The sequence below is a fragment of the Harpegnathos saltator genome, unplaced genomic scaffold (assembly GCF_003227715.2).
Source record: "Harpegnathos saltator strain DR-91 unplaced genomic scaffold, Hsal_v8.6 scaffold51, whole genome shotgun sequence".
NCBI lineage: Eukaryota > Metazoa > Arthropoda > Insecta > Hymenoptera > Formicidae > Harpegnathos > Harpegnathos saltator.
The window spans coordinates 490,546-504,879 of NW_020230327.1; the positions used below are offsets into that span (position 1 = coordinate 490,546).

At 43.1% G+C, this 14,334-nt stretch overlaps 1 protein-coding gene across 2 annotated transcripts; it reads right to left on the reverse strand.

The window, feature by feature from the left end:
* Positions 1 to 410: 410 nt before the first annotated feature.
* daw (activin beta chain dawdle) lies at positions 411 to 11,896 on the reverse strand. Of its 2 annotated transcripts, none has more exons than XM_011151614.2 (5): positions 11,739 to 11,896; positions 10,259 to 10,995; positions 5,186 to 5,443; positions 4,251 to 4,633; positions 411 to 2,319 (listed from the first exon to the last, which is right to left on the reverse strand). In XM_011151614.2, exons 2-5 carry the CDS (start codon positions 10,686 to 10,688, stop codon positions 2,152 to 2,154), a joined length of 1,239 nt encoding a protein of 412 aa, XP_011149916.2. In that variant the 5' UTR covers positions 10,689 to 10,995; positions 11,739 to 11,896; the 3' UTR covers positions 411 to 2,151. The 2 variants fall into 2 exon arrangements, with proteins under 2 accessions (XP_011149916.2, XP_011149915.2); XM_011151613.2 differs by having other exon boundaries at positions 11,715 to 11,896.
* Positions 11,897 to 14,334: the final 2,438 nt, after the last annotated feature.

A 14,334-nucleotide genomic window follows, 5' to 3' on the forward strand; every position in this document is an offset into this window, starting at 1 on the left:
TGAAGATACTAGTTGACGCTTACACGATAAAAATACGTAATGCGCAGAAAAAATCATCTCCATTAAAGAGTTCCTTGCGAGCGTTGAAATTGCGCATGTGGATGGCGCTTGGTTGGATATTGCATAGCTTCGATAAGGTATGATTTATTTTCGTCGCGCGAAGAAATTTTCGGTGACGACTTTGGTCACTCCTAATTAAATTGTAACAAAGTAGAGATTTTCTGGCGAAGACTCGACAGAGGAAGCAAAGAGGTAAATCCATCTCGTCGTTTTTGTGCACTTGAATGGCGTTGCGGGGGAAAATCGAGCGATTCTTCGCGAATGTACTTATCTCGCGCTTGACGCGCGCGCCATAAAATTGTACGATGGAGGGCCAAGTACATCGATAATATCGGACCGCCTTTTATTGCTTCGGGAGCTTTCGACATATAGCCAAACTTCTCGCCGTTCATCTCGACGTGTCAGCCGCAGTATATCGGCTTAGCGTCGCTTAATAATATACTTATCGACACTATCGTACCGTAATTGCGCGTATTTACTTCTAGAATAATCACTATTGCATTTTATTTACTTGCTTTGCAGTCGTGCCCGCGAGCTAACCGCGAAAACGGCGCAACAACGTTAAATCTCTTAACTTAGTAATAAATAAATTCTATGAGCGCGCGTGTCACGCTGGTTAAATTCAGTTAAGCCGGTTTGATAATCGTCAACAGATAATATATCTCTTGACGATTCTTAAACGTGACGATAACTCGTTGTTGACGTTAATCGTTGCTCGTAACTCAGAGGAAAGATTGAAGATTTGAGGATATTTCGCTGTGGAAGGCCGCTGCTTTGCTCGGACGTAATCTCTTGTATAAAAAAATTCATTCGATGTTATCAGGTATTTAATGTCTATGGTAGAATCAATTATGGAATTATATCAATTAATATCTCACGATTATCATATCACACATTGTTGTTGAGAGTGATCTCTCAGATTAGGGGTCGTCACGGTTCGTCGGAATATTCTCGGTGAAGATTCGCAGTGAAATACAGCCGTACATAGTCAGACGCGAAAGGGGTGTGCGTGCACGCGGTAAAGTTCATTGCCGTTGTCGAAATTGCTCGAAAGATCTCTCGCTGTCGGCTTGGTGAACATGCGGAGAGGCACGCGGGGGTGTCGATACTTATGCTAAAATACGTAACGAGCTCGCCATTCGGTTTGGCTCGTCTTAATGTACTCCTTAATTTCCCATGGCATCGCGAGCGTCCGGATCAAATCTCACGGCTCGAGCATTCAACCTAAGATCGAGGTTTCGGCTTGGAACACATCGTCGTCGCGTTACGGGAGCTCACGACTTTTGTGTTACATTCTATTATTACATTCTATTACGTTCTATTATGCTGTCGAGGTGAATGCGTGTCAATGTCTCTTTCGGCACTTTCTTATTCACGTAAAACGGATCATTAATATAATTAATATGAAATTAATATTAACACACACACACACACACACACACACACACACACACAGACACACATTGCAAGGCAAATAATTTCACGACATATGCTCTTTTATCGGCAACTCACAGATATCACATTCGACAAAATCTTACACGTTGTCAAAAGAGTCAATTGGATACGCAATAGATAATACGTCGTAGAATATTTCACAAAGAGATACAAATCGACCGATCGACATTCACGAACAAGATAGGAAGCACGGGAATACTTCGTCGGAGATGGTAATCGAAGATGGAGTCGATAGTAACTTTGCATTAGAGCACCGTTGCATACAACACTGCAAGATAGAGTATGTGGGCTCGCGTAATGCGACTGTGGTCAGTCACAAATATTCCTATCTCTGATCGTTGCTGTGTAATCTCTCATCGCCAGCTCAGTTCATACACACAACCGATTTCTCCTCGTGGTGTTCACGCGAGACGGACGGATATGGCAAGTCCCGGCAAATTCAGACTCACGGTGATTAAGCGCGAGCAGAAGTCGGCACGAGGATAGATGAAGTAAGGGGTGTTTGCTCGGTAGAGTCCGGTGTACTCGCGTCAGGGGTTACTGGCCCATCCTCTCTTTCTCTCTCTCTCTCCTCCCCCCCCCTCTCTCTCTCTCTCTCTTTCTCTCTCTCTCTCTCTCTCTGTCCTCATGATGGCGTCACATGCAACCGCACGCCTCCACCACCATGTTCGGTAATGTTTTCTGTGTGATCGTGTTGTTCGTGTCGATGTAGAGTAGCTGAATCGGGGCGAGTTGCGTCGGCGAACAGCACGGCACTATCTCGTTCTTCCGCGGCACCTCGTTGCCTTTGTTGGACAACCATTTCTGTAAGCAGAAACAATGTCATCGTGCTTGTTACATTCGCAGAAATTCGCATTTTGCGCAAAAATATTCGTGATATGATATAATTATATAGCGAAATAGATTAGTGGAGATATGCAAATGCAATTGTTTAACTTATGCCTCAGTTATTATCTTGCGGCGGATCGATTCCAAGCGTGGGAAATTACTTTATAAAATTCTGTTTTTTTTTTCTTTTTTAAATTCATCGAATTTCATTCATAAAAAAGGTATGTTTCTTGTTCCGAAAGGAGTGACTCGGTGAGTGGGAGTGGGGGTGGGGGTGAGTTTATCAGAGTTGGAATAAGTTTCGAAGTAAATTTTGGTCATTTGCGCGGAGTTGTGCGGTGCTCGGAGGTCGGTGTTTTAATAGTGAAACGTTCCATGAGAAATAGCGGGCGAACGGATAAAGAGAGAGAGAGAGAGAGAGAGAGAGAGAGAGAGAGAGAGAGAGAGAGAGAGAGAGAGAGAGAGAGAGAGAGAGAGAGAGAGAGAGCGGTAGAGCGAATATCGTTCTTTTCAGCCGCCCCCGGGCTGAACGTAAGGAAGTCATCTCCATTTCGCGTATGCAAACGATATTTCTCGCGTCACGCTTCGTGTATGGCAGAAAGCATAGACCTAAGTTAATGGGGTTTTACGTTGCGTGATAATGGAGTCTTAACGCTCCATTATCGTTACGAGTTGCAAACTATATTACCCACATTATGTGCCGCGGTATAACAAGAGTGCCGCCACCCGACTTTTATTAACAATTAATGCAGGTAATAAAGGACACGGTTATGCAGGGCGACTATATTTTTTTACGTTAAGTAAAGCGTAAATTGGCCATAAGAGTCGAAAAGGAATTACTTCGTCCGCTGGACAGTCTTTATAGAAGTGGAAGATTACGTAAGACTACGTGTATGTGTGTGTGTGTGTGTGTGTGTGTAAAAGTGCATGGAATAAATCACTCGTTTTCTCGGATTAAAATTTTCTGTGCTAGAGTGACGCGAATGGGAAAGGTCGCGAAGATTCTTCTGTTCGGTGCCAAAAAGTGACAGGCCAATAGATAAAATTAATTTCAATCAATCATCTAAAGCACGTAATGATTAGTTATTCCTTCAATGGAAAACAATTATTCTCAATGAGAAGATAAGGTTTCCGAGGATTCTTATACGCGTCATCGATAACAAATCAATAAGTCTTTCACGTATCAGTGGTGTTTAATATTGGCAATGTGCTTTGCGTAATGCAATACGATCGGCGGTAAAAGTGCGAAAAAATGTACGATTCTCGAAATAGCGAAGAAAAGAGAGACGTATATACATCCAAGAGCGTCAACATCCTTCCCCCTCTCTCTCTCCTGTCTGTCATTCGCATTTTTTGCAAAGAAAGAACGAATATAAATCACTGTGACGACATAAATTTCTTCTAGCGGTGCGATTATCGGTTGTTATGTATCCGTGTTCCATACGATGTATGATAGCGAGCTATTTCGCAAAGTAAAAATGCCAGGCTATTTGGACACAAAAAGGACCTTTTTACCATGTCCGATGCGAATGTTACGTTCATTAATCATGCTACAGTAATACAGATAGGAAAAACAGGAAATAACGTAACGATAAAGATTAGCTAAGCAATCAATGTTTCTAATAACTTCGCAGGATGTTTCGTTCTGAAGCGATGCAAGAGTAAAGTAATGTAGTCTGACGATAATAGGAGAAAGATAAATGATACCGCTAAATTAAAGATTAAAGAAATACAAAGTTGTTTGAAACTTCATAACTTTACGTTGAACAAAGTTTTCAATGCTAAATTACGAGAAATTAAATCAAGTCTGACTTTTAAATTCTTCGCGAAAGACGCTAGAGACGCGAATAAATATTCTACATCACCAGTCGATGTCGTGAAAACGCGAAAAGTCATGTTGCACTCACCATAATAATGTTATTGTGACCCGTGCCGCTTAAGGTCAAGGATGCTGCCGAGGAACAGGACCCCCGGCAGAAGTACGCGTGATATCCGCTCGGATGTAGAATCCAGTCGCTCCAGCCGATATCTTGAAAGTTAATGTAGAGCTCGTCTCTGCAGCATTCTTTCATATCGGGCTGACAGTTTGAATTTCTCTTGGGCCTGTTCCTTTGCGGCAACGGTGCTGTATGGATCACGAGGAAGGGCTTCAGGGTCATCTTGACTGACACCGGAACGGTGTTACGGTTATCCGAGCAGGTGTTGCAGACTATTTGAATGGTGTGTTTCAATCGGCGTCGATTTACCCACTTTTTCACTATGAAATCTACGTTCGCTTCTACCCAACCCTCTGAAAAGTGACGGAGGTGACGTGAGATCTTGATGGTTCCTAGGCAAGAGTATAATACTGATACGGAGAATAGACAAGTTCTGACATTTCGAACAATTTGTCTTTTTTCAAATGGAGTAATTGGGGGAATGTAGTTAGGGATGAATTTGTTGCTCTTTAGTTGATTAATTTTTACTACGACGAGACAAATTAGGCACTTTGATTCTTCGAATTTTGAGCGAGTTTTTTCCCTGAACCTTGGGATGACACTTTCCTGACTTAATTTTTTTCGTTCAACGACCGATTCCCAATCGTATCTCGCGCAGCAATCCGTATTAGGGCATGTTAGAAATTGCTCGTGATATCGCGATATCAGAAAATTATCCTTCGTCATTCGTATGAAATTTTCGGCGAGGGGCGAAATTGCGATGTGCTAGCGCGGAACGAGCTCGCAAAGTGCCTGCAGTGGTGGGGTAACGAAATTTCGCGGCGGAGGATTTCTGTGCGGTGTGGATTCGTGACGAACGGACGGACGGATAGACGAGGGAAGGATTCCATTCGCCATTTACCTACCTCCAATATCGGTCTCGAAGATTGCCATGACGGTGTTCTTTTCGAAGCTGCCACCTTGGTCCCAGTGATCGAGCTCGGATAGTACGAAGGTCTGGTTGAGATAGTCGTTCTCGTCGTACTCCTTGTAGAACCAGAGCTGCGCTGAGGTCACGTCGACAAACTGCATCTCGTTCGGCAGATAAAACGTGAAACAGGCTGCATTGAACCTTCCTAGGTGATTCGAGCTTTGGCAGTATTTCGTAACACCGGCCGTAGCATCTGTAACACATAAAATCACCAGAGTTGGATCGTACTTGTCTCTCTCTCTCTCTCTCTCTCTCTCTCTCTCTCTCTCGAGAGAGAGAGAGAGAGAGAGAGAGAGAGAGTCGTCAATGTCGTGTAATCTTAATCGAAGGATCGAAAGGAAAGGAGATCATACTCGATGAATTGATATCTCTGTCAAATTTTTCGACCTGTTTGAAAGTATTTTCGGTTAGATCTGGGATACTCGATTTATGAATATATCGCGAGAAAAATATTTTATTACGATGTTAGACGTATACATATTGAGATTGAGATATCCGATACAAATTTAATTTAATAATAATTTTATTATTGACGATTATTTTGATCAAATTTTAGCCTCACAAGAATATATCTTTCGATTTTATAAGTCATGTGGGAGAGATATATTTTTCTATTTTCTTTCTTCCTTTTTTTGCATGAAAAAATATAAAACGCGCGCTGTAATATCTTTTTCCTTCACTATATTACCTATCTCGCATTTTCTTTCTTTTGATAATTTTAATATTCCTTATTTGGCCTGAAAGCGTCATATGGCTATCCGGTTGCCTTTTTGCTATGACGAACGCGTATATGCGGGCTATCCCATTACAAACTAATTTAGTATGCCAACGAACGACACTGGAGACTCAGTTATTCGAGACTTTTGAGAGTGCGCCTTTGGCTGCGCGATCGGTCTGCAATTTACGGCGGTACTCGAAGCAAGCCTCAAATGGAACCACAATTATCCGGAAAAAGTGCGCTTTAAAAGGCTCTTGTAGCTGCGACTCTTGTAGCAAAGTGCGGAAAAGGATATCTCTGAGCGAGTGCGTGCGATAAGTGACGCTGAGGTCAAACAGATTCAATGATCGAGTCATTCGCGTATGATAAAAGAAGACCGACAGCTGTCCAAAATTAATCGTAAAAGACACTTTAGTTAGTAATTATACAACGTACGATTGTGTGCCTGAATTACGCGAAACATTGTTGTAAAACATAGAAATTATTTGCATTATTTAAAAGTATTTCAAAGAATTTAGCGAAATGAATACTTTTGCTGTGCTGTTGCCTTTGCATCGATTAAAATAACAAAAGTTCTCGTGGAAAGTGAGAAAGAGTCAGCTTATGTAAATTCGAAATCGCCATTGTTATATACGTATATATCTTTTTTTTTTTTAAATTTTTGATGTTTTATAAAAAGTTCCCTGACAATTTTCACGTCCGCTTGTCGGACTTGTCGAGCCCTATTCGCGACTCGGAAAATCGCTGTGAAAAACCGCGCGCGTCCAACTCCGCCGACGCGTACATGTCGATTGTTTCGCGGCAATCTGCGATGCCAACACACTATCAAGCGCGTGGAAATGATTTCCGGGCGGATTCTTGGGTGATCAGCGTGCCCGATTGATCGCCACTTCCGCATGATTTATAGCCAGGATTATGCAACGCCAGGCGTCAGAGTGAACATCCATATCGTTGCACAACGCGTGCCAAGAGTCAGCGGTAACATCCACATACTCGCGCTGCATTTTTACTATCTGTTTGTTGTTTACTGTTTAGGATCTAAATAATGACCCGTAGCGTGCACACTTTGTGAATATACATATGAGAGCAGAAAGACCGTTCTCACTGACCTCATCGGGTTTTTGAATAGCGAGCGATATTTTATACGATGGAATATCAAACTTTTTCTCTGCAACGCCTGAAAAATGTCGCTTGCCGAGCAAAATATTTCCTCCAGTTGATATTCACAGAAATTATCGCTACGTAATATAGCGCAACCGAGATCGCGTCAATGAATAGCTCAACCAAGTGAGAACGTAGCGGTTATTAATTTTTCCCCCTTTTTGCGAAATGTTTCATCCGCGATAGTCGGCGTGTAATACAGCTCTAATAAACGCCCTGAAAATATGATCATCCTCTCACCCCGCACTCTCCCCGTACGGGGTTAACCTCACGTTCCGCGCGTCGGAGATTCGTTCGTATTAGTCTCCCACATTCTCACAGTTCATCAGCTTTTCATTTACACCGAGCACATACCCGATTTCCGGGGTGAATTATTCGCGGAACAAATTCCACCACGTACCTTCAGGACGTTTTCGAACATGTACTACTTTCCGGCGTCGCGGCGGAATTCGACAACGCGATGAACACTTCCGGTTCACTGGCCTTCGACCGCACCGCCGTAATCTGCAGCTTTCGCGCTGAAATCGCTGCGGGTTAACGAGGCCAAATGTTCCGCGCCGATATTGCGAGAGCTCATATGTGTATGTGCGCGGTAGATTCGTGACGGAATTAGATAAAAAGCGAATTGGGCACAGTCAGATCGGCTTGTGCAATCGCTGTGCCGCAGAAAGCGGCACACACGGAATATGTGTGCAGTGACACATCATTGCGTACCGAAGTTCGTTAAATTGTAGTTAATGGCATTTTTTACTTGACCTTTTATTCGAGAAGATATAGAAAGTGGCGATGTGTGTTTAAAGTAATATCTTTTTTTTTTTTTCATAGAGCATCAGAGCCGTACACATATACGTGTAACAGTTCCTCAAATTCATTGCATGCAAATTAGGAAGCGTTGCAGGAGGATTAAATGTGCATTTTATTATATATTACGAAAAGTATAAATCCGAAAGGCGCGGTAAATGCGGTCGACGCATTCGCAGTCGCGAATGCACAGTCGCGCGAGAAACATCGCAAAAAGGCGCGAAAGAAAATTCGGACCAATAATATTCAGCACATTCGTGCGGCTGATGAGCGGGGTTATACACTATCGTACTCCCGCACATTCCATCGTCCGCAAGAAGTTATGCGTTCGTAAATTATACATCGCTCCGTTGCGAACAAAGTTGCATGACGCGCCAAAATGCCCAGAATGGAAGGAGTTGGCTTTAAGCGTAAAAACGTTAGCACGTGGCATGTGCGCTACCTTATCACGGGGGCGATTGTTATTCCAAGCGGGCGCACAGGAGAAAGATTCAAGCAATGAATTGCTTAATTATCTATTTAACTCACATCACACCTCGTCTCACTCCTTCTGTGTCTCTGTGTGCGTAGCCTTTATATAAACTCTCGTCAGTGGTTCGCGGAGGGAAAACATTTGTGTGTCCACGGTTGTGTGTCAACTTGACACGGTTGACACACAAATTGACACAAGCAATACTCGACAAAAATGCAAATTCATCTGTATTTATCTCTTCATCACGCACACTCGAGTCGTCGTATTCTCTCATTATTCGCGCTTGATAAAATCCCCTGGAGTAACATTTCGTTTCGGGCATGCGGCACGAAATGCTGCGGGATGGGGCGGTTCTTCCTGCGCGATTTTAAGAAATTCGCCAAACACGTCGAAAATGATTCACGCGGGCGATTAAAACGTCGGAACCGTGATTTCGCGCCGTAATTCGAGCTAAATTTCCGCTGCGCCGGGATTCATACGTGCGCCGTTCACGCGGCTTCCGTATTTGCATCGTCGCGGAAAATTTGAAATTCATGGTCCCAGTCGGTCGTCGGTACCCATCCCGGCAGAAGTGCCGTGCCGTGCCGTGCCGTGACGCGTCGCGCCACGAAGAGGGAAACGGCGTCATTGTTACCGGTTCTCGTTTATTTCGAGGGAGCCGTGCAATTACGCAATATTCATATCCCCGCCGGTGTTTCTCGTCTGGCTGGCCAAGAAGGGCTTGTCGAGAGCTACGGCCAACTCACTGCAAAAAGAATGAAGCGAGCGAGGAGCCTCTTGAAAAACTGCTTTCAATGCGAGACGGTCAGTTTCGTGCGTATACGCTGGAATGGATATGTGCGAACGCAAAACTGTTGGCTCGATTATCAGAAATCGCGTGTCCGTGAAAAATTGTCCGTGATTGCGCGTCAAGCGAGTCAAAGAAGTTGTGCCAAATATGAATATTCAATCTCTCCTTGCTTTTTCGAAATAATCAGTCAACTTTGATAATTCGAGAGGAATTTTAAACTTGTTTGAATTAATTATTGAACAAATTATTAAAATGATACAATTGTGTGGGAAAACATACTTGACGAAACGGAAAGATATTGGATGACGTATCTTTTTAGAATTTTTTGTTAGTGATATTTGCTGATAGCAGAACGTACAGTACAGTCCACAGTTGTAGCAACATACAAGTGGTTATTGCGTCCTTAAAGCTTCTTAAACATCGTTGAAAAGATCGTCTTCTTAATCATCAAAAAGAAATATCGTATAATCAGTTGAGCTGTGCGAAATTTCGGTATCGATCAAATGCTCGGATACGTTTCGGGCACAATAGTTCATTTGCGGATTCGCTTCATCTGCGCTCCCTCGGAAAAGCGCGAACACTCGATATTCAGGGAATTTGTTTCGCGTCCGCGAACACTCGTAGAGGCCGACCAGTACCATGAGAAGGGTGTGCGTACAATATTCACGGATGATGTGTATTTCCTCACGTGTTGTTCGTTCTTCGCCTTTTCTCTATTTACGTGTCTGAATAACCGTTCATTAGCAATCTCCGCATGGTTGAATATTTTCGCTGTAACTAATTGCGCGCAACTCTGTACGCTGAAAGTAAGAATATTTTCGAGATCGTGCAGTCTGTGATTTCACAATACGGATGAATTCGCGATCGCGATAGTTTCTCTGCACCGACGTCTATTATTTAGTTCATTTTAATATTCAAGTAGATTCCGTTTGTGAGCGTAGTCCCGAAAGATTTAATTGTCTGGTCTGGTCTGGTGACAGCTGACTCGAAGCTGCAGTGACATGTGGATCACGAGTCGGTCGCCTCGCATCATCGATTCTCAATTTCGATCTGTGGCAGATCTTACCTTCGCGCGGGAACACGATGACCTGATCCGTTTTCCCGTAGAAACTCTCCGCCGGTTTATCCGGCACGAGCGGCGCTCCGGGTCGAAGTTCGAGCACATTGCCGTTTATCAGAGGCTTCGGCAAGGTCGACAGCGGCATCAAGACCTCGGGCGGCTTCGACAGCCTCAGCTTCTTCAGGATCTGCTGCTTCACGTACTCCACTCTCTGCTCGGTCAGCGGGTCGTTATTGATCACGATTTTATTTTGCGCGCAGCTGGGACAGTAACTCTCGCTGGGCGGCGCGGGCGTCGTTGAGCGCGAAGAGGACGTCAACATGTTCGTCATGAAGCTTGGAATTTCCGGCCAGGCGCTTAAGACGAAAGCGTTGTTCGTGCCGAATATCACGGCGAATACAATAAACAGACGCATTTTCTCAGACGCGTAGGCCATAAGACACCGCAGACAACGATCGAATTCGATTCTCTCGACTTGGCGACTTCGACTCGAACCACCTCGTTCAGGTTAATCAACTGACCATTCACTCGTACTCCTCAACTGGTACTGATGGCTACCAAAGTCCCATCGGACGAGCGTCTCGACTACACCCGGGTCAGTCTGACGCATGGATTCCGCGAATGTGATACTCGTAATATAATATTTCTAGACTTGATTTTACTCAGACTGTAGTCTTCCTTTCTGTGAGAAAGATCCTTTGTCGGCAGCAGTTTCAATCTTGTTGATTGACGATGTAAAGATTCTGAAGTAAGTAAATAACCAGTAAAGGAAATTGATTAGTAAGAGCCGTCATTATCGCTAAATGTTGAGTGCGACCATTTCAATCTTTCTGTTATGCAAACTCCGTCGAGACTGAGTTGATAGAATATTTGATGTTAGAATCGTTAGATTATTCGATGACGAATTAACTAAAGAAAATAAATAGATCTCAGTCGAATAGATTCAGTGATCGAAACTTTATTTATTATTTTGGTTATTAGCTATTATTTGTGAGTCTCTGATCAGTAAATACATATCTAATAACAATATATACAATATATCCTCGATAAACATGTTTCAAATGATACTAGGGCTCGTTGGCTTTAGCGCTGGCACATCAGCATCCACGTGACCAATAAAAAGTCTCCTGGACGATTCGACAACGAATATTTAAGAGCGGCTAACGCAAAAGGAAAAGGAGACATTCTTCTCTCTCGGCTTCAGTTCGCTTACGCTTTCGGATTTGTTATGATTTTTGTAATTAAATAAATACTCTTGTCGTTAAATTACTACGAGTGCATATCACTTTTTTTCACCGTGTGATCTCGTTTGCATTTTTTTTTTATCGCGGCGGCTTTTTTGAGCTTACAGTTGCGAAAGATACTGTGGAAAGTACTGCGAACAATTTTATCTTTTCATTGTTGGATTTAAATCATCGCGCTCAACATTTAGTAACTGCTCATACTAGCCAATTTTTCTTACTGTTTATTGATAAAATTGCAAAACCTCGATCGGGTTGCTTCAATCGTCGAGTCGATATCTGGCGAGATTCAATTCATGGAACCGGTTTACGTCGGTCAGTCACAGTTCCGTTGGTCTTTTGTTGCTTCCTCTTCTTCTTCTTCTTCTATTCCTTCTTCTTCTTCTTCTTCTTCTTCTTCTTCTTCTTCTTCTTCTTCTTCTTCTTCTTCTTCTTCTTCTTCTTCTTCTTCTCTTCTTCTTCTTCTTCTTCTTCTTCTTCTTCTTCTTCTTCTTCTTCTTCTTCTTCTTCTTCTTCTTCTTCTTTTGGAAGCACTATTTTCTCACTCTAGAAACGCCAATCTGCAGGAGACGGCGGCGAGCCTCTGCGCGTGCGAAGCAGGAGGCTCGACCTCCTGGTCGTGTCGCGAACCTATTCCTAAAGACGTTCTCGCGGGGTGGTCGACGCTGTTCTGGACGATGTGTTCACGAAGACTGGAGGTTAATCGTCACGATGGTCCAGTGATGTAGTTGACTCCGCGGCCGTGTGAACTTTGCACCGCAGCTGCCGGCGGGGCCAATGCGGATTGGTTGGCGATGGCTGATGCTGTTATCACCAACGCAAGCACGCGCCGCGAACATGTCGTCGATGGGATTCCGTGTGTTCATCTACTGTTCCTGGTTGTATTCCCTAGTCGGCCGACTCTGCTTCCGTACGTTGTTGGAGCTTGTCTCGATCCTGTTGGAACGATCTGGTTCATCGTCGACCTCTCGACACGATCCGTCTTATGAATTCTATCAATTTTTCTTCTTCTCGACGAGACAAGTGACAAGTTTCTCAATAGATTGGTAGCTACAACGAGGCGAGATAAGGCGTGTATTAATGACAAAAATGCGTTAAGATGTGGAGTATTTCGAGAGAGGTATCTTTGGAGACCCGCTTAGACTGCTATATATATATATCTTGTGCACATATTTCTGACAATTCAAGAACAAGATTTAGTGGATTTTCACCAAGCCGGATTTATTTACTGCACGAGATTTCTTTTTAAGTTCTACATATTATTGCCATTTTATTTGAAAAAATTTGCCACACGTAACGATATATCCAAATTAATCATTGAGTTTGTGAATATATCGGTACCTTTGACGTAGATTCTATTTACGAAAAATTGAGGATATTCATATCGTTTGATTGCGTTCAGTAGAATCGACAACGCTCGCAAGGCGAATGTTTACCGCGAGAAAGATGTAAGCTACGTCACAAATTGGTGTCAACGTTTCTTTAAGCCGAGCCCTGTAATTCACGGTTCATTGGAGCTCACCGCGTGTTACTTACAGAAGATGACCCACCTTGCTGACCCGGAAACGTAGAATATCTTCCCTCTCATATCGAACACCGTGTCGAATTTAAAACATAACGGGACGCTTTTTAAGCTGCTTGCCGAGATTATTTATCTATTGAGTGCGACAAGACGCGAGACTGTGATCTCCTTTAGAGTTTCGCCGTGTCGAGAAATATCGAAGCGGGATAAAGCATGCTCACACTTGGACCGGTTGTGCCTTGTTTCTCCAGTTTAATAAACCATGCGATAACGATTCTCGTAAAAAAAGAGTTCTCGTAAAGAAACACGACGTTAAGCGCTTTATCGTTTTCTACTGTTCGTCGATGTCATTAATAATCACGGCGAAACCAGTCTTCGTTACGCGCGCCGTTTCAGCATTTGAACGTGGCCTCTTTTTTTTTTTCCTACCTCTCTCTCTTTCCTCTCTCTCTCTCTCTCTCTCTCTCTCTCTCTCTCTCTCTCTCTCTCTCTCTCTCTCTCTCTCTCTCTCTCCTACCCTATTCTGTCGTTCGTTCCCGTTGATTTGTCGGACTTCATGGTTCGCAAATTATGGCCAGAGTCCTCCGCGTTGAATTATTCTGTAATTTGCGCCCAACACAGCGCGCGTAATCAGCAGTTCGCGCACGTAACGCTCATTTGTAGATCGCAGCGTTTGTTTGCGTTATCTTATTATCGGTCGTTACCGAAATATAATTTTTCGAATTGACGGACGTAACATTGTTATTCAAATAATGCATTATAATGTTGCTCGTGGTTCGTCGTTCCGTCGATAAAAAAAGTTCCATCCACTCGCTTGATAACACGATAACGTGACATATCCACAATTCTTCACATTTCTGGAATTATGTCTAATTATACGGCAAATATCGTCAATGAAATATCGACTGAACGTACATTAATTTAAATAAAAAAAAAATTACCCGTACATTAAGCATAATTATTTTTCGTGATTAAGGGAAATACATATTTTTATAAACTTATCGAACGCATTTCAGGAGCAACTCTGTATCTATCCCCGTAAATATAATTGATTCTTTCATTTATATGTATACATTTCCGTTATTACGTACGTGCATAAATTAATACGGGTTCCCTTCCTCCATTATTCCACTGGGAATACGTTGGCATACTTCTATAAATGTAACAATTTCTTTCTTCGAGTTACCTCGAATTGCATTACGACGTACTCGCGAGTTTAATAACGAGCGCGAGAAGGGAAACTGGGGGTGGGTTTGGGCAGGGGGGATGAAAACTTTTTGTCGTGAACTTTCCGGAGGTTTAATTTCCGACGCGTATAA